At 41.3% G+C, this 18,918-nt stretch overlaps 1 protein-coding gene across 4 annotated transcripts in view; it reads left to right on the top strand.

Annotated features, from left to right (window-relative positions):
* The window catches only part of FAT3 (FAT atypical cadherin 3), a 318,771-nt gene extending 307,724 nt beyond the window's left edge, over nucleotides 1-11,047 (top strand). For 2 of the 4 annotated variants that reach the window (XM_065640520.1, XM_065640514.1), the window contains 6 exons: nucleotides 36-189; nucleotides 1,237-1,892; nucleotides 3,988-4,101; nucleotides 7,133-7,192; nucleotides 9,777-9,812; nucleotides 10,428-11,047. In XM_065640520.1, coding sequence (XP_065496592.1) covers nucleotides 36-189; nucleotides 1,237-1,892; nucleotides 3,988-4,101; nucleotides 7,133-7,192; nucleotides 9,777-9,812; nucleotides 10,428-11,047 — 1,640 coding nt within the window. The remainder of the gene's footprint in view (nucleotides 1-35; nucleotides 190-1,236; nucleotides 1,893-3,987; nucleotides 4,102-7,132; nucleotides 7,193-9,776; nucleotides 9,813-10,427) is intronic. The other 2 variants (XM_065640507.1, XM_065640499.1) reach the window with 2 other exon arrangements.
* Nucleotides 11,048-18,918: the final 7,871 nt, after the last annotated feature.

The raw sequence follows: 18,918 nt of genomic DNA, 5'->3' as shown, positions 1-18,918 counted from the left end.
TTCTGATTTATTTCTCTGTGTCCCTCACCTCCCAGGCTACCAGTGCAATTGCCTCTCCCAGTTTACGGGAAGGAATTGTGAGTCGGAGATCACAGCCTGCTTCCCCAATCCCTGCCGGAACGGAGGCTCGTGCGACCCCATCGGCAACGCTTTCATCTGCAACTGCAAAAACGGCCTGACGGGAGTAACGTAAGTGACCCTCCCAGCTGGGCGATGGGAGCTTTTCAGTTCCGTGATGGTGGGATTTTTGATCAGGTGTTTTGTACCCAGAAGCTATGATTCACCTAGCAAAAAATAACTCAAAACTTAGAGCTTATTTCAAGTCTAAGTTAACGAGAGCTGAGAAATCCATGAGGCTCGCATGTTCAGAAATGCTTTTCTGAACTTGGTCTTCTAAATTATTATTTAAAGATGTTACCTCCAGACAGTTTTCACTGAGATATGCACACCTAAGTGTTAAAGGCTGTTGAGCAATCCCATAAAGCCTGTGGAAGCTGCTATGTAATCTGTTTTTTTGAATGGGATCAATTATTAAGTCTCTTCAGCCCTGACATAAAAGCCTAATTTAATGTGTTCATTTTTTAAAATCCAAGCCTTGACCGTGTAGAAACAGAAAATCCCCTGTCCTGCCCATCAACAGGCTTTTTTCTCATCTAGTTTGTCTACTGTTTGTACTTTTTGTTCTGCCTTTTTTTAATCACCTCTTCTTCTTTACAGTTCTTCTCTCTCTTTAAGGTTCCTGTTCTTTTTTTTCTCCCACTTGTCTAATATTTGCTCATTTTATATCCAGCCCTAAATAATTTTACAGTCAGTATATCCTCCTCTTCTCTTAAATAAGTACTGTAATTTCATCTACTATATTTTTCTCAACTATTTTCTGCTTGAATCCTCCTAGTATTTTAATGAAATCCCATGGGATCATCCAAAAACAATATAAAAAGACAGATTCTGTATTAGATTCAGTGAGCCTCATTAGGGTCAAGGACCCTCTTCCTATCAGGTGCTTTATTTCCTTCCTGATGTTTCCATTTTATTGTCTTAAAAAGCCATGGAATACCTATAGGAAAAAAAAAATAAATGCCATTAAATAACATTATGATAATAAGATAATCTACCAAGCACCAACAAGTTGTTAACTGTGATGGTACCACTTTGACAAGATAAGTCATCCTGTAGAAACTGGGCTGTTTCCTACATGTTCTCCAAACTGCCAACTCTCCTTTTTCTTCTTTCAAGGTGTGAAGAAGACATCAATGAGTGTGAAAGAGAAGAATGTGAAAATGGTGGCTCCTGCGTCAACATATTTGGTTCATTTCTGTGTAACTGCACCCCTGGCTATGTGGGACAATACTGTGGTCTTCGCCCTGTGGTGGTTCCCAATATACAAGCTGGGCATTCATACGTCGGCAAGGAGGAGCTGATAGGAATAGCTGTGGTACTGTTTGTCATATTTATGTTGATCATCCTCTTTATCATCTTTCGCAAGAAGGTTTTCAGGAAGAACTATTCCCGCAACAACATCACGCTCGTGCAGGATCCAGCTACTGCCGCCCTGCTCAACAAGAGCAACGGCATCCAGTTCAAGAACATCAGGAACAGCGGAGACAGCAGAAATATCTACCAAGAGGTTGGGCCTCCGCAGGTCCCAGTGAGGCCGATGGCCTATACCCCGTGCTTCCAGAGTGACTCGAGGAATAACCTGGACAAGATAGTGGATGGGCTTGGTGTGGAGCACCAGGAGATGACAACGTTTCACCCCGAGTCTCCTCGAATCCTGACGGCCAGGCGGGGGGTGGTGGTGTGCAGCGTAGCTCCAAACTTGCCTGCCGTGTCTCCTTGTCGCTCCGACTGTGACTCCATCAGAAAAAGCACGTGGGACGCTGGGACAGAAAGTAAGTATCACTGCTTGCTGCTCTCACTCTTCCCTGCCATAGGTAAGGGTTGCCGTCAGGATGTGGAAGTAGAATGGCACAGGTACTCTTAATGCTCCAACCTCAAACACTTACAATTGTTACGTTTCTCCAAGAAGTGATTTGGTTTCCTTTTGAAAGGATATAATTAACCGTAGGCATAGAAGACCTCTACTTCTATGCTTTAAGTACGACTAAACACTTAGTTCACTTGTTCAGAAAGCACATATGACTAAGTGCTCTGAGCGTTAGTTCTTCAAGTGATACAATGCAATCATTTTCTATTGGAGAAAAATAATTTGGGGCAGATTCTCAAATATAAACTCTGCTATGTTTGAGAAGTTCATCTCCTGAGGGAGTTAAAAACATTTAAACCTTCTGCAAGAATCATAGAATCATTTAGGTTGGAAGGGATCCTCAGGATCATTGAGTCCAAACATAACCTAATTCTATCACTAAACCATGTCCCTAAGAAGCAATCCTGCTTTGCAATGGTGACAAATGATCCCCACAATTACCCTATTTGTGCTCTGATGGTTTCTCACCTGGTAACACAGTGCCCCCTCCATTCCTGAAGAAGTTGCTGGAAATACCACAAACTTCACGTATTCTGTCATAGCAGGAAATAGCAGTTTTCTGGGATGGAGTTATGGCCCTACGTTGTCTATCCTTGCAAGTCAGAACGTGTCATATCGACTGGGAGATGTTCGCTTTAGCATACAGGGGGCTTTATGATGCTTTATCTTTTTAGTATTTTTTCCTAATGATACTGAACTCCATTGCAAAACAGCTTTAACCAAAACTGTCAAATAAAACTGCATGATCGAGAAACTTTCATAGTCCTGTATGTCTAGGCCATAGGAACTGAGTCACTGCCTTACACCTGTGTCCTGACCTGCACACTTTCACCTAAGGCAGCACATTGACTCAGGTCTTCTAGTGAAAAGGAGGAATAAATCTTCATTTCTTTGGGCTGTATATCAGAGTTGTGTTGCAGTTGACCTTTTTAACCATTAAATATAGTTTCAGTGATTGAAAGCATCATCATGCCAGCTCCTGTACGTGCTCTGTTCTGTATTCCCGAGTGTTTCTGCTGCAGACACTGCTGATATCTGTATGAACTTCTGCACAGTGTGGGGCCACGCCATGGAGATGGACCTGAGCTGTCAAGGAGTGGGAAGCAGTGCGGCTTCGTTACTGCAGCACTGACTCCATCTCCTACCTGTCTTCCTTCTCAGCAGGAGCAAATCAGCTCTTACTGTAAAACAGTGCCCCATGCTGGGTAGAAATACTAATATCTACGGCTAGTAGGTGGAGAGCTGTACTGACATGTTTGCAACACCTGAGCTTGTTCATTGGTAATTAGCTCAGGTGTCTATCTCAGTGATTACTATGGATGATAACTTTTGGTGTTTCTTATTAGCACTCATATACTGTGTAGCTGAATGTGTTCATTCATGTGTGGTTAATTACGTGAGAATTTATACCATAGGCTGCAGTTACATTTCTAAAATGTAGAAGAGTTGTCAGGACTGAATGTCCCTGATTGAAAGCAATGTAAATTGAAGCATGATCTATTATATGTCAGTGGTGGAACCATTAAAATCTGATCTAAGGGCCACTAATATGAATAAAAATATGCATAATAAGTTTATTGAACATTGAATGAGCCTTTAATGAAGCTCTCAAATTAGGAAATGAACAGTAAAGATAAGTGTAACTGTAATCTCTTGTATAAGATGTTTATAATACATTTTTCAGTCATCATTTTCTTTGTTACTGAGACTACATATCATCTAAAAAGGCAATACTGAATACAGATGTTTCTTCCTTGATTATAGTGGTGTCAGCCACTTGAAAGATTCTTTGGGCTTCAAACACTTCAAAAGTCTGAGTATCTTCAGCAGCTGCCTTCTTGACCAATAGGCCATTTCCTGTGTCTGAAGGAAAAAAAGTTATTCTGATAAAAATAATAGAAGGCTCCCTGTTGGCAGGATTTAAGTGGTTTTGTGGTATAAATAGACAAATGTGCATACCTAGAAAGTACCATTTTGCTTTGTTTTTGCTGTCAATGAAGGTAAAGGGGTTGATGACGCTGAAGAAGTGACCTGTTTTGCAGGAAGTAATAAAGGCAGCAACTCCGAAGTACAGTCCCTCAGCTCCTTCCAGTCTGATTCCGGTGATGATAATGGTAAGAAATGGTTTTATCTTTATTTTGCTGGGGACAAAGCTATTTAACTCTCTCTCTAATATTATTAAAAATGATTAGGTGACATCTAGAAAACCCTTTAACAATGATGGAAATCAGAAAGTCCTGGGTTCAAACCCTCACTTTGTGGCTATTTTTTAAATTATAGGAACATAATCAAAATCTTGGTACTTGGAGCTGTTGTATCAGTACCAGACCTTACAGTGAATTAGAGGTGTGATACAGCAGAGCCACGTTGCCAAGATATAAGTTGATTAATAGGTTGCAAGTGAAACTAGAATTTCTATCATTTTATCTCTTGGAAGAGGATGACTTTCATGTTTTAGCAGCCAAATTAAAGGGAATTTCTGTGCCGTTTGTCAGGTCTCATTCATGGTCCCAACATAACTCTGTTGGTGCTCAGGATGTGACAATGATGAGCCGAGCCAGGCCCTGGTGGCTTGGCCTCTCCCCGGCAATCACAGCTCAGCGAACAATAGAGAACCATTAAATCCTTGCTCGGTGCATGTTCTCATGTCCTACATCATTATCTCAGTGGGTGACATGGGCTGAGCCGTACACAGCCTGAAAGCGGCCTACAAAGTCAGAGCAAACCTTTGTTCCTATGGCACATGTATGTTGAGCGGTGGGCCTGAGAAAAGGCGAGATGTTTCTGCCAGGGAGGGATGATGGATGTCGGGGAAGCTTCATTCAGATACACAGAAGAGATAAGCACAAAGAAATTGCACTCAGTTTCTTCAGCCACCAGTTAATGAACTGTCTGGAGACTCAGTTCTTCAGTCATGTCTTGCAGCTCTTCCCTGGGTACTCCTAAATGTTGGAAAAACCACTTAAAGAGAAGTGCACTTGCAGTTCCTTTTGGTTCAGCTGTGGCTGAAGCGTCATGAGTATTTTTGTCAAGCTTCTCAGTGCTTTTCTGCCCTATGGCCCCCAAAAAACCTTTAGTGTTTTTTAGAATAATTATTAAAATTATTATTATTTTAATTATATATATTTTTATTATACTCACCTTTAGTATTATTATTCAGGTGGTCATTTATTGTATGTGGTTACTTTTTGTATCTCCCAAATTCCAATTAGGCTTTTCAAGCAGCTGATCCTGGCCCCCTTTAAATCAGCGACACTGTACCCACTGAAGCTGAACCTTCTATGCCCGTTCATTTTTTGTGAAAGCTGCATTTAAAATATGGCCCTTGAAATAAAAATTATAGTTCAGGGTCTAAAAAAATCCATATCTTCAGAGAGAATGATGGAAGACACTTAAATCATCTGAGTACTTTGCAGAGGTCAATGCAAGACTGCACACTCTGGTTTTCTTGCAGAAGCAGGGAAAGTTTGCAGTGAAAGTGTTTAAATATATAAATACAGGTGTAAATAAGCATCTACACGGTCGCGTACATAAGGGCTAATTGATATCCCTGTGCTGTTCAGTGTGTGTCAGGTGCAGGCAGCTTCTCCAGCCTCTCCACAGTGCCTGAAGCCTTCTCTGGATCAAACAGGGGTTGTCTCACTGTGCAAACTCTTTTGGGGTGTGATTTTGAACCTACCTTTTTCTACCTTGTTTCTACTGCATTTAAATTGCTCAGCTCCCCTAGTCTTGCTGAGAGTAGGTAGCAGTATTTTTTGTGATCAAAAAGCAAAAATTTTTGTTAACCACAAATTAAAAAAAAAGGTTGCCCACTTTCAGCAATAGTATTTTGAGAAATCATTTCAAAGACTCCCAGCAGAGCCCACCCTTCATTGACATAAAGACGGTGCTGACCCTGATTTTTTACCTTCTGTTTTTCACTCTTGATTTTTCTCCTCTTAGAGTTTATATCTGCCCTCCATCTCTTTTCCCAGCCATGCAGCAGCTGATTACGAGGATTTACTTTTTTTTCCATAATGTTAATTATACACTAGCCAATACGAGTCTCCCTTGTACAATTACTAATGCTGATGATGGCATAAACATGCTCAACGTAGACATAGAACATGGTTTCTTCAGTTTATCAAGGGTCTCTTTGCCAAGCCTTTACAAGGACTGAGGAAATTGGATAAGATCCTTGATCCCATGCCCAAAATTTAACAAAGATGTCAAAATATTCAACTTATATTTGAATGTCACTATTACATGTTTCTTGTGGTCTGTGAGTTTATTGGCTGTGTGAAACAAAAAAGTATGTCTTACCCAACATTTCTGGTCCTCTTCTTAGCTGTTCCAAAAGAATCAGCTTTCTCATAATTAAAGACAAAGGAAAAAGAATGGATCCAGTACCCACTGGACCAGAGCTTTCAGGTCCTCAAAGGCAGGGATGTTAGTTGGTCCAAAATGCGGATCATCTAGAGAACAACACATTGTAGGCCTGTTGGACTCCACGTTAAACAATTGCACAGTCTGTATTAATTATTTCACCTGCAGAGAACACACAAAGCATCTGTGTTAATATTCTGTCAAACGCAGATCAAAATTTGAACCAAACCTACTCGGATGTGTCCTCCTAATTATAGCAGTACTGCTTAATGTCTCAGAGGTATTACACAGCACAGCACAAACAGTAAACAGGTAAAACATTCCTCTTAGGAAATAGATTGAGCTTAGCACCATTTCAGATGATGTGATGGTCTAAAAGATAACGATCCCTTGGAGCACATGGCACCGTCTTTGGACACCTTTAAGCAAGAATGAATTAGAAATTAGTGTCAGGTAGAGAAGATAGTGCTGTGGTTAATTGAATCAGCTGGCCAGTCTGCTTGAATTTATGAGGTGGTACACATCATCCCTTATGCCTTTCTGGAAATGCTGGTTTGGAATTTATCACCACTCTGAAAACGTATGGGATTATCCGAAATGAAATGTCCTGCAACTCAGTGCATAAATCATGTGCTGGTTGGCAGCCTTTTTTTTTTTTTTTCCAATGTCAATTCTGTCTGTTTGTGAGAATTTATTGTGGTAACATATAATGTGTGTTTTTAATACTAACCTGAAGCTGTCCTTCCCTTCCCTTTATTTTCCACTTTCCCTCCCCGCAAGCTTCCATAGTGACTGTCATACAGCTTGTCAACAATGTAGTTGACACTATAGAAAATGAAGGTATTTAATTTTTTTTTCTTTCTTGTTATGCAACAATGCTTCTTGTTTTCATTGTGAAACATTCCAGCAGAACCTCACTAATATACACTGACCAGCAGGCCTGTGGCAGGGAATGGGTTTTGCAGATCAGCATGTTCACCGGCAAACAGAAAAAGTCCGGAGGGATGTGCCACAAAATACCTGTGGATAATTGGAGTTGGTAGCAAAGGTGTCAAGACCTTCATCCCCCTCAAGTCAATGTTTTTGCTTCCTTATTCCCATTGCCTTGAGAGAAAAGGATTAGGTTGATAACGGAGCCAAATCATTGAGATTATCCTGGCTGCAGAGACTAGGAAACAAGAAGACACAGGATGATGTAAAGTATCTCAGGCTGCAGTAGAGTTGGGTTGTGCACTCCAACGGGACCACATGGAAAGGAGCAAAGTGGTGGTAGGCAGGTGACTGGTTTCTCCCAGGTAACACTGTCCAATAGAAGATGTGTAGACACAACTCCATGGGTGCCACATAGCGAGGCAGCCTGCCTGCCACTGCCTTCCCCTGAGGTCGATGTGCCCATTGAATAGACCATGGCTCTTGGGTCCAAGGACCCAACATACAGCTCTGCCATTGACCTCCTGGGTAACCTCAGGGACATCATGTTACAATTGAACTAGTTTCCCTACCTGTAAAACAGGAATATCATTTTCCTTTTCCATAGAACACTAAGGAAATGGAGTTTATCATAGATAAACTTTAATTTTATTTATTTATATAATATTTATCCTTGGGAAAACATCAACTCAATATCAACTCAAGTTATCCACAAGTCCAAAATCTCATGTTTTTAGCAAATTTAAGCCAGGTTATGCAGACTTCAGGTAATCGAGTCTGCATAATACTTAAAGATGATTAAGTAAATTATTTTTGTGAAACAACTGGTTTTTTTCTTGACCCAGTGTCCTGGTAATTTTGAAAAGCACTTTTACTCCTAGCTAGTGATGGCACTGAGTATTTCTTTATAGTATATTTACCTGAAGTGTAGGAGTGCCATTCTTCTCTATATCAAAGAAAATGAACTAGCCAAGGTTAATTCAAAAAGAAAGTCCCATTCAAAAAATAATAACCATGAAGAGAAACCACAGACACTGTACATGGCCTTGCCTTCCTAAAGGAAATCTTAAGCAAACACATTGGCTCCCATGCTTTATGGGTCAGAAAAAGCCAGTCTGGTAGGTGGTTCAAGAGGCCGTCACTGAAAATGCTTTGCCCACTCGTCAGTTCCTTGTATGAGACTTACGAACGGTGCATGCTCTGCGGCGGGGCCAGTGCCAGCGGTGGGTCCTGAGCTGCACCGGAGCTCCCACGCACGGTGGGCAGAATCGCAGCCACGGGAGGACGGGGCTTCATCCCCAGGGAGCTGCCGGGGATGGTGCGAGTCAGCAAATTAGTGAGGTTCTCCTGGATCCTGATCCACACAGCTCGGAGGGACCTGACGCATCTCGGGTGCAATGTCATTACACTGACCGGAAGACAGCAAAATCCGCTTACAAAGGAGAAGTGAAGAAGGAGAAGAGTGGTTAGGGCCGGTTCACACACTGCGGCTAAACCTGCAGTAGCCCCCAACCCTCCTCACCCCATGCTAGTGCAGAGCAGGTAGAAAGCTAATGTCTGGCTGATGAGCTAACGAAGAAATTGCCATCACCACATAAGCCATGTGGCGATAAGCAAGGGCAAGAGTGGTGGTAACAGATGGAGCCCTGGAGAATAGTCTTCTCGGCCCTTGCATGTGGCTGAGCCCCAGAGGTTAAGTTCTGTGATGCCACGAAGGTTTATTCATCTGGCCAGACCTCCAGCAATGCAGTCCAGAGACCTTGCCCAGTGACTTCTTGCATGAAGCTCAATAACATGTGGCTGAACAAGAGCATCCCATCTAGAAAACGCTGCAGCTTACTCCCTGCTCTTGCTTCATGTAAAACCTCTTTCCCCGCTCTCTCCCCCAACCCCTGCACCCTCTCCATACTGGAATGCCTCCCTCCCCACCAGCTCGCATGGCAGTGCAGGTGGGAGGTGGGGATGGGGTTGCGGGGCACTGTAGCTGATGGCCCCATTAAATGGCTTTGTATTCTATTCTATTCAGGTTCTTATACCGTGCCCATCACCATGGTATCTGAGCCCAGGTGGGCCCAGATTTGTTTGAACCGGCCCTGAGAATGGTAGATTCTTATTTTTCTGTTTCAAAGTGAACAAGTGAGAGAGAAATGTACTTTGCAATTATAAACCATAGAGATGGTGGACAGCCCTCTTTGTGTTAAGAATTCCAGCTCCAATGTAATTCCATATCTGTTCAGTGAGGGTAAATAATTAAGATATGATAGAAAAGGAATATAATACACATGACATAATCATTTCTCTATGTACGTCTGCATTTGGCTGGGCAAGCTTATCTTGTACACTAAAATAAAGAACAATTAAAAGTCCTATTAAAAAGACACTGAGGCAGCTGTACTAGAGATATGCATGCAGAGTTTTGTATTTTCACATGTAATACTATGCTGGTAACAAGTTCCAAGTTACCAGTTTTTACTTTTCACTTTGTATCTGACAGTGACTGTTATGGATCAAGGACAGAACTACAACAGAGGTGATTTTTCTGAGACACTTTCTGGCTGGGGTGGGCAGGGCACCAACTTGATCTGTTTTTCTTGTGAACTGCTTCACCTGTCTTCTTTTGTTTGAAGTCTGTTGGGTTCAAATACTGCATGAGAATGGCCAGACATTTTTTTTTGTTTCAGGATCCAGTTTTCAGTCAATCAGATTATTTGCTTGCACACTTTTATTTCTTGAAACTAAGTCATTGGAGGTGGAAGGGGAGACTGGATGTGATACCATAAGCATGCTGACTTCATTTATAGATTTTTCCAAATAACTACGAAGAGCGTTAATTCAGACATTTTTGTGGTTTTGATTTCTTGGCCTCATAGTTTCTAATACAACCCAGTAGCATCCTAAAGAGTGAAATGCCTGAGAGCGGCCGTGTTTTGTTTCTTTGTTTGTTTGCATTTGCATCATAATACCATTTTTTCCTCCTCCCCTACCCCTCCGGTCAGAGCATGGCTGACCCGTGTCCATGGCCTGTGGCGCATGCTGTGGTTTGAAGGTGCTGTGAGGACTAAGAGGCGAGTGCATGCAGGACACACACACTGTTCTCATTAGCGGCCCCATCCTAACGAAGCGCTGTGTTTCTTTCCTGCTGCAGCGTATCATTGGGACACCTCTGACTGGATGCCAAGCGCTCGCTTGTCCGACATCGAGGAAGTGCCCAACTTTGAGTCGGCAGATGGAGGCTCGGCTCATCACGGCAGCACCAGAGAGCTGGAAACAGATTACTACCTTGGTGGCTATGACATTGACAGCGACTACCCTCCCCCTCACGAAGAGGAGTTTTTAAGCCAGGACCAGTTACCGCCTCCTCTCCCAGAGGATTATCCGGACCAATATGAAACCCTCCCGCCCTCGCAGCCCGTCTCGATGGCAAGTACGCTCAGCCCCGATTGCAGGCGACGGCCGCACTTCCACCCCAGCCAATACCTCCCTCCTCACCCGTTCCCCAATGAGACGGACACCGCGGGGTCTCAGGCTGGGAACGAATTTAGTACTTTTGCTGTTGGCCCAAGCCAGAACACAGAAAATGTTAGTGCAGGTAAGATGCCCTTATCCTTGCACAACTCTCTAGATGCCTCCTCCTCTGACGTCTCAGCCCGCTGCGGCTTTGATGACTCCGAAGTAGCCATGAGTGACTATGAAAGTGTGGAGGAACTCAACCTAGAAAATGTTCACATTCCATTTGTGGAGACCCAGCATCAGACGCAAGTGTAAAGGATGCTCCCTTCTTCCTCCTCTTCTTCTTCTTCTTTTTTTTTTTTTTTTTGGCATTTGGTCCAATTAATAGTATAAATATTGAGAAGAAATTTTGCTGAAGGTGTATCTATATATATTGGGCAAGGCAAAAATACGGTATAATCCATTATTAACTTGTTCAGAAATTATACTGTATGTGCAGACACGAAGAGATCAATTGTGTTAAGTATTATACATCACAAAATTGTTACAGACAATCTGGAGAGTATGTACCTTCTATTTATTACCAAGAGTAAAACTCAACGTTTGAGGCAGGGGAAAACAATAATTGCTAAATAATTTCTCTGCCCCAAAGTTTGTTTATTTTTTTTCTATTGTATTATTAAAAGTGTTACAGTGTTACGATCTCCCCACAGTATTAAGGAACTGGTATGGATCATTCCAAGGTGCATTGTTGCATGAAGTTTTATTTCAGTGAAAGAATGAAAGCAATTGGTGACTGAGGTTGCTGTGTAAAACATGTCAGATGGCTGAAAAAACAGCATTTACAAATTGACGTATCACAGACAAGCGACGAGTCACTTGTCCATAAATATTTACCTATGCTTTTGTTTGTTACATGGCATTTCATTCTATTTTGTGTGCATATAGAGCAACATATATACAGCATGTATTAGTATTTACTCCAAACTGGCCTACTTTGGTTGTCATTTTTTAAAGCCTGATGTCAGGTACGTGTGCATAACTTCACCCATGAGGACTTCTAGAAATGTCAGAATTTGTCTCATTAGTGGCCCAGTTTTGCCCCAGCTGCGTTTGCACAGCCTCCCTTGACTTGTATATACAATGTGAACATGTATCTGAAAACGTCGGGAAACCTAACCATCTACAAAGCGCTGTTGATTTTCTTTTAAATTCCTTGCTTGGGCAGTCACCTCTTTAATGGCAGTCATTGTGCTACAATTATTGCAGTAAAATTACTTGCAATTAAGTTGCATATAAAGCTGCTGTAACCTCAAATCATCAGCTTCATGTCATTGGCAAAGGTCCATCCTTAGAGTTTACGGGATGAGTTCTGAGCTGCTGTAAACTAACTCAGTCAGTGGAACCACAAGGACGGGCTGCAGCCAAAGACCTGGCCCTGAATTTTCTGTTGGATGTGTGATTTCCTAGGATTTGAGGACTTCCAAATGTTTGCAGACTTCAGAATGTTGTTGTGGAATGAGGAAAATGACGGCATCAGGATGCTTTTCTGCTTCCCTCAGCCTGATAGAGGTAAAGCACCTTCCACACTGATTGGACCTCAGCAGCTAAGTGTAATATGGAAATATGGGATTTTCACGCAATGTATTGAAGCACATTATACATAGCTGTTGCTCCATACTATGAAAATGTTTTTACCACTGCATTTTACAGCATCTGTATACCTTAAACAATGGATTTGTTTCTGCAGTCTGCATTACTGCTGCGGTTTCATCCATTCCTTTCAAGGCATAATTCAGTCATTCTGAAAAACTATTGATACATAATTCATTGTTACAGATGAACAGGTTCATTAACAAGTTTTCTCTGTTGATTTCCGTGCCCTGTCTCTTGGCCAAACATCTTAACTGAATAGTTTCAGCAGTTGTATTTCAGGACATGTTCTTTATTGGTTTGAGTTTCACCCAAATTAAATTGCAGGCCATTTCTTAACATACAGGATGTGTTTATTCAGAAGTTTCCCCCAACTCAAATAAATTATTAATAGAATGTAATTTAAATATTGGCAGCTTGTAACACTTTTAATAAAACAGCATTTCTAAAATTCTCAGTGTAGGTGCGATATGTTGCTGCTTCCCTCGAATAGCTTGTATAGCAGTGAAAGATTGGTGCAGATATTTTCTTTGGGATCATGCAGCAAATCTTCACTAGAAAACAGCTCATTTTACAGGTACATGAATAAACTGAGTGAACTTCTAGAAAGACCATGTACTGCACATACAAGTATTATCAAGTACTTGTCTGCAAATAGTTTCTGTCCATTGAATTTATGAATGTCACTTGGTCTTCTCGAAGTAAACATGCTTCTGTAACAGTGAGATATTCTGAATGTGCTCATGGTACGTTTCAACCTCTTTTCCCTGCTATTATCCCCATGTTTTCAAGAAGAAAAAAGTATGGAACTTTGTGTCGCGATTGCAAGGAATAAGGGATTTGCCAATAGGCCATGAAATGGCTTGGCAAGCCCAGAGGCACAGAGAGAGGATGACTTGCCTTGTTCATGAAGTCTGTGTTGTAGGAAAAAATGCAATTAGATTGTTGTCTCTTCAAGAGTAGGAACACCTCTGTTTGAATATCAAAGCTGCCAAGTTTAGCTGCATTTGTAAAGCTGGTATGACTTTCTGCGAACATAGTACTCTTTTAGCATCAGGCTGCAGTTTACGTGGGGTTTGCTCCTATTCAGTTTTGGTGTGAGCTATTTTTATCCATTATGCAATTAGTTCTGTTCGAGACCCCAGCTAGTCATGAAGTGTACTTGTCATCTATTTTCTGTAGTGAAAATCTCAAGTAAGCCTGAGATACCGATACCAGAACTTTACTGGAACATATCAAAAGTGTCACGAGGGAGAACACCATGGGAGCCTCGCAGTTGCCATACAAGAAAAAAAAAAAATCCATGTTTCTTACCAAACTTGTTGCCTCAGTAATATCTTGTTGGTAGTGAGTTTTACTAGTGAAATATGCATAAATACGATGTATAGTACTTCTGTTTTTATGTTGTTGCCATTTCATTTCACTGAACACCTACTTATTAAAGTGCTGTTGGGAAGGTGCCGAGGATCACTCGTTCAGCCTTCTCTGTCCCACTCATGATTGCTATACCTCAATATCTCCTCCCCTCCAAATCGAATAGGCCTAATCCATCTTCAAACAGATACCTCTCTGGGAATATTGGTACCTCTCCGGCCTTTCTGGCTTTGTTCTGGCTCTTTTTGATAATTATAAGATAATTATAAGACCCAAATGCAAATCTCAAGGTGAAACACCTCTCAGGCAGTAAGATTTTCATATTAACATCTCTCTTGTTAATCCGAACAATCTGTTTTAATTACTTCTCTTCACAGACAAGCCCTGATCTTCTAACCTGGAAGATAACACATTCATAACCTAATGTAAGGATGAGTGTTCGTATTATTCCATCCAGTATATCATTCTTTTTTGGCCATATGATGAGTTATATATTGCTTCTGTTGTCATTGCCAGGTCCCTGGTTCTGTTCGAGCTTCCCCTCACATTTCTGCTTATCCTGTGTGTCTGTATTTCAAGTCACGTTCCTGTAGATGGCTCCACTGCACGGTATTTTCTTTCAGAATCATCTGTAGATGTTTCATGGACTTAATAAAGTACTTTTGAGTATCAGTGGATTATAACTCTTAGGATCAAGACAGTCTTTGCTTTTTGTAAAGAAGCAACAAATAAATAAGCAACTTGTTAAAATGCAAAGACATGCTTGTATCAAAAACCACTGACTTTGCCAGGGGTGTGAGTTTGAGTAAAAGGATGCTTTTTCTCTGTGTTTTGATCAGGTCAAGAATGTCATGCACACTGACAACCTTTTCGATAACTCTGGCGATGGAAAGAGCCTCGAAGTGACTGACAGCATAATTAATGCTGCCACATTAAATGGCCATGTGCAAAAGGAAAAATTAGGTTTATGTACCTTTATTAAATAATTATTTTACCTTTGTATTGTAAACATGGAAAAAAAAAAAAAAAAGGAAACATCCCACCCTCCCCCAAAACCATAGATCCTGGATGTAGTTGCTGTCCTGAGCCAATATCTTATAGCAGGACAAAGAGCCAAAGGTGACACACCAAGAAGCTGCAGCATCACTTCCCTCCCATGGGTCCAAATGCACCGCACACTAGAAGACCACCGTAAAGTTGCCTTCCTATAGGAACCTCCTATAGGACACAGCATATGAAGGCATTCAGGAAGATTTTGCAATGCAGAAATGCATTACGGTGCTGTGATTTCCAGGTAGTCAAGCAATTTTCCTAAAGCTTGGTGACATCTTTGGTCCTGAATTATCCCATAGGCTTCCTTAGCCTCCAGTTGCTGTACAAGGCTGGAAGGAGTCAAAGGCTTCTCACTGCCACTGTTTTCCTGAAGTCAGAAAGTTGTGTGCTCCATCTCTCCCTCTGCATGTCCCACAGACAAGTTATGTTTTGGTCCTCAGAATTTTGAGCTCCTGCTTGAAAAAGCTAAATGGATAGTATAGTATATCCTTATAGCTGATAATTGCAGTCATGGGGCAGAGAGCTGAAGGTGCCCTGGACCAGTTCTGCTAAGCTTTGTTTGAAAAGGTAGTATCCTTAATAATGGAGAAAACCAGCTATTTAAAACCAGTTGTGAAAGTACAACTGTGCTTTGTTGGTATTTTTGGAGCTATTCAGTGAGTAATAATGGATGTTTCGTAGGTTTCCAACAAGGGACCTAGATCTTCAGGTTCATTCTATAGTGGTTTACTGTCATTTATCATGCAGTAAAACTGTATGTTTTGCGTGTTTGCATCTCTGTTCCTCTCAATACACCAAACTGTGGTTTGAGCCTCAGAAATTTAGACTATTGCCCTTTATCCATGGCTTTTAGCCTGTGTTTCATTAACTTGACATTTAGCATCTCCATTGTCAGAAAGGCCATTCAGTTAGCAAATTAGCTGCATCATGCAAGGGATGGGCAGATGGGGAGGAAATTAAATTAAATTCATTTCTTTATGTAACAATGAAAAGCAATAATTGCAGGTATGTCGTACTACACAAAGGCCATAAGTAATCTTTACCAGTGTTGAGTGCACTTGAACTGTATCATGGAAAGAGATTGGAGCCCTCAGAACTGTAGCATTCTTCTGTCATAGGAATACCTGAATTGCTATTATTTAACAATGCAACGAGCCCAAACTGCAGCTTTTCAGGAGGTGACAAAGAAGTTTGGGAGTGAAAGCAGTTCTCTTTAAAGCACTGTATGGGAAAAGATTGTCTTGTACATTTTACCTGTTGCAAGCAGGCTGGTTTGTAAAAGATGTATGTTTTGGTGTTTAAAAAGAAGTTTATAAAATAATGTATATAGTGGTTTCAAATTACCGGGCTTTTGTAGATATTTGATGCCAATCGGGTTGCTTTAATTTTGTTTATTTGTTTGTTTGATATAATTCTGAAGAGTCATCAAAGTTGGTTTAAAATTTCAAAGTAACAGAAAAAAAAAATTAGATTTGAAAACTTTTAAATCATTTCAAAATGTACTGTAATTTTCCTTTGGGTTCAGCTCTCTTTGTTTTAACTTTTTTCTGTTTTTAAGAAGATGGGTTTTATTGACTTTTTTTTAATGAATGTGTTTTGCACAAAAAACTAGAGATATGATTTCTATGCCATTCAAGTAGGTATTAAGAGATGTCATTTCTCCAATGACAAGAAATTCAACCTTATGCAAAAGGGAAGGTTTATAATTTTGAGTGGGTATAGTCCTTCATCTGAAAACTAATTGTTCCTTCATAATTGCTGTTGGCAGTATTGTCTTGTGTTCTTTTGCTATAAAAACAAAACAACAACAACAAAAAAAAAGTGTACAGGTTTGTAACTGCCAAAATTTGCTAAAGTTGATGGTTCAAACAAGTTTTCCAAGTAAACAAAAAGAAAAGCCCAGTTGTGTTGACTGTTTCTTGATTTTTCTCCTACTTTCAAAGGAGGGAACAAGATAAGACACATCAGTTCTTCAAGGAATGTAGAGGTTCACTGCCTCTCTGTGTATAGGATTGCAAAAAATGTTACTTTTTGGGACTCTTCAAATTGAATTCCTTATTACATGGCAATTCCTCTGTAGGGGCTCCTACTCACACTGCACAGCTCTGTTGCCAAGAGTTGTGTAGCTGGTGTATGTATATTAAGGCAGTTGCCTAATTAAATCCACGTCTTCAAATGATGCAAAATTATGCACTTGCTTTTCCCAAGTAGCAAGTGATAGGACAAGAGGAAATGGCCTCAAATTGCCACAGGGAAGGTTTAGATTGGATATTAGGGAAAAATTCTTCATGGAAAGGGTTGTCAGGCATTGGAACAGGCTGCCCAGGGAAGTGGTGGAGTCACCACCGCTGAGGGTGTTTAAAAGGCATTTAGACAAGGTTCTTAGGGACATGGTTTAGTGTTAGGTTATGGTTGGCCTTGACAGTCCTGGGGGTTTCTTCCAACTAAAACGATTCTGTGATTCTATGAAAACTCATCATCACATCATGTAGCCATCTAGATAGTGAGCTCCATCGACTGAGGCAATTTCAGGGGACAATCCAGCTGTCCTGTGTTAGCTGCCTAGGCATCTCTGTCCTCCAGCATCATGCCACTGGCAGCTGGGACCAGCTGGGACGAATTCAGGTGAGAAGTCTCAGGAATGTAAGCATGGACCCAGAAAAGAGCTGTCGTCGTGCGAGGCACAATACTCGGCCTGCCGAGGGGACTGCATTCAGGAATACCCCATTTACTTCTCCTTCAACACATGTTCAGCTCCAAAGCTCAAGCTGCCCCAGCTGCAACATAGAAAGAAGGGAGGAAATTCCTTCCAGAGGAAGGTTGCCCTGGCATGATGCACATGGCGCACACCTTGCGCTGCCGGGGAGGAAGGATTCTGCCTGCAGCAGGGTATCCGGTTAAAACATGAGACTCAGAGCGGTGTCTCAACCAAGCCCACCAGCCGAGGCACAAATACCCTTTCTCAACGTCTTTGAAACAGAAGTTTAAGCTGTGGAAAGGCAAAATATGAAGTCAATGTTAGAAGTCTCTCTTCCCTGAAGAATTCCCAAGTTTTTTTTCCTAGAATGGAAGATTTCCCTACTTAAGAGAGTTTCCTACTTATTTTTCTATTTCTATACTCCCTGCTTATAGAGGAGCTCTTCTTTTCTGCCTTTCACAACAGATATTTACACAATCTCAGAAATCTTCACGGCAGCGGAATTATTAATAGCACAGTAGTTCAGCAAAGCTCACTGGTATAGTGAGCAGGGCAGTATACAAGGAAGTAAGACTAGTTTGGAGAACACTCAAGACTGAATGACTTAAAATTCTTGCCTCTGTTTAGTGTCCAGAGCTAGAGGTGGAGAATGGCATCAGTATTTCTTTTAGGATGGAAAAGGTGAGAATAGAGATGGCAAACAGGTCAAAATGCACATAAAATGTCCTGTCAAAATGAAAGCACAACCACTGGTTGTCCCCTAAACTTGGGCCAAAAAACCCACTATTTCTTCCTTCCATGTATTACATTAACAGGTTGTGTAAACTTGCAACATATCCAGTCCAACATGATGGAAACCGCCTCCTCCCTATTAACACTGCAGTGCAGCCAGTGAATAAAAAGTCACAGAGCACCAGAAGCCATTGTGGTCTAAAACTAAAGAGGTAAAGTTTAATGAGAAAAAAAATGAAAAGGAGCAGACACTAAAACCACAGCTCTAATCATTTCACTGGTCCTGGAGCTTTTTTCATACAGAAGCTTTTTCTTTATTTCCACAGAAACTTCTGGTATGCAAAACAATGTGGAAATCAGAGTTAGGTGGCTGGCTGTGGCATTTCCAGCCCTTTGGAAGCACTTGGTGGGTTGCCATAGTGTTCTAGGGATCAGGCAGCTGGACATGAAGAGGAGAGAGTCCTTCCTATCTGCAAACTTAGTGAGCATCTCCGTTTTCAGATGAAAGACCTTTTCCTGCTGGTAGTGCCCATCCTGCTTCTACTTTTCGTCCTGCCTGCACTCAAATCTTATCATGCAATTAGGGAAAAAATCAGTGCAATGACTGTGACTTTCGCATTCAGAGAAAGCAATTTAGAAACCCCCTACCTCTTCCCAGCCAGCAGTCATATGGCAC

This window comes from Caloenas nicobarica, chromosome 1 (genome assembly GCF_036013445.1).
Source record: "Caloenas nicobarica isolate bCalNic1 chromosome 1, bCalNic1.hap1, whole genome shotgun sequence".
NCBI classification, from domain to species: Eukaryota; Metazoa; Chordata; class Aves; order Columbiformes; family Columbidae; genus Caloenas; species Caloenas nicobarica.
Note: the sequence above shows the minus strand (reverse complement) of the source record. Positions and strands in the feature narration are given on the sequence as shown.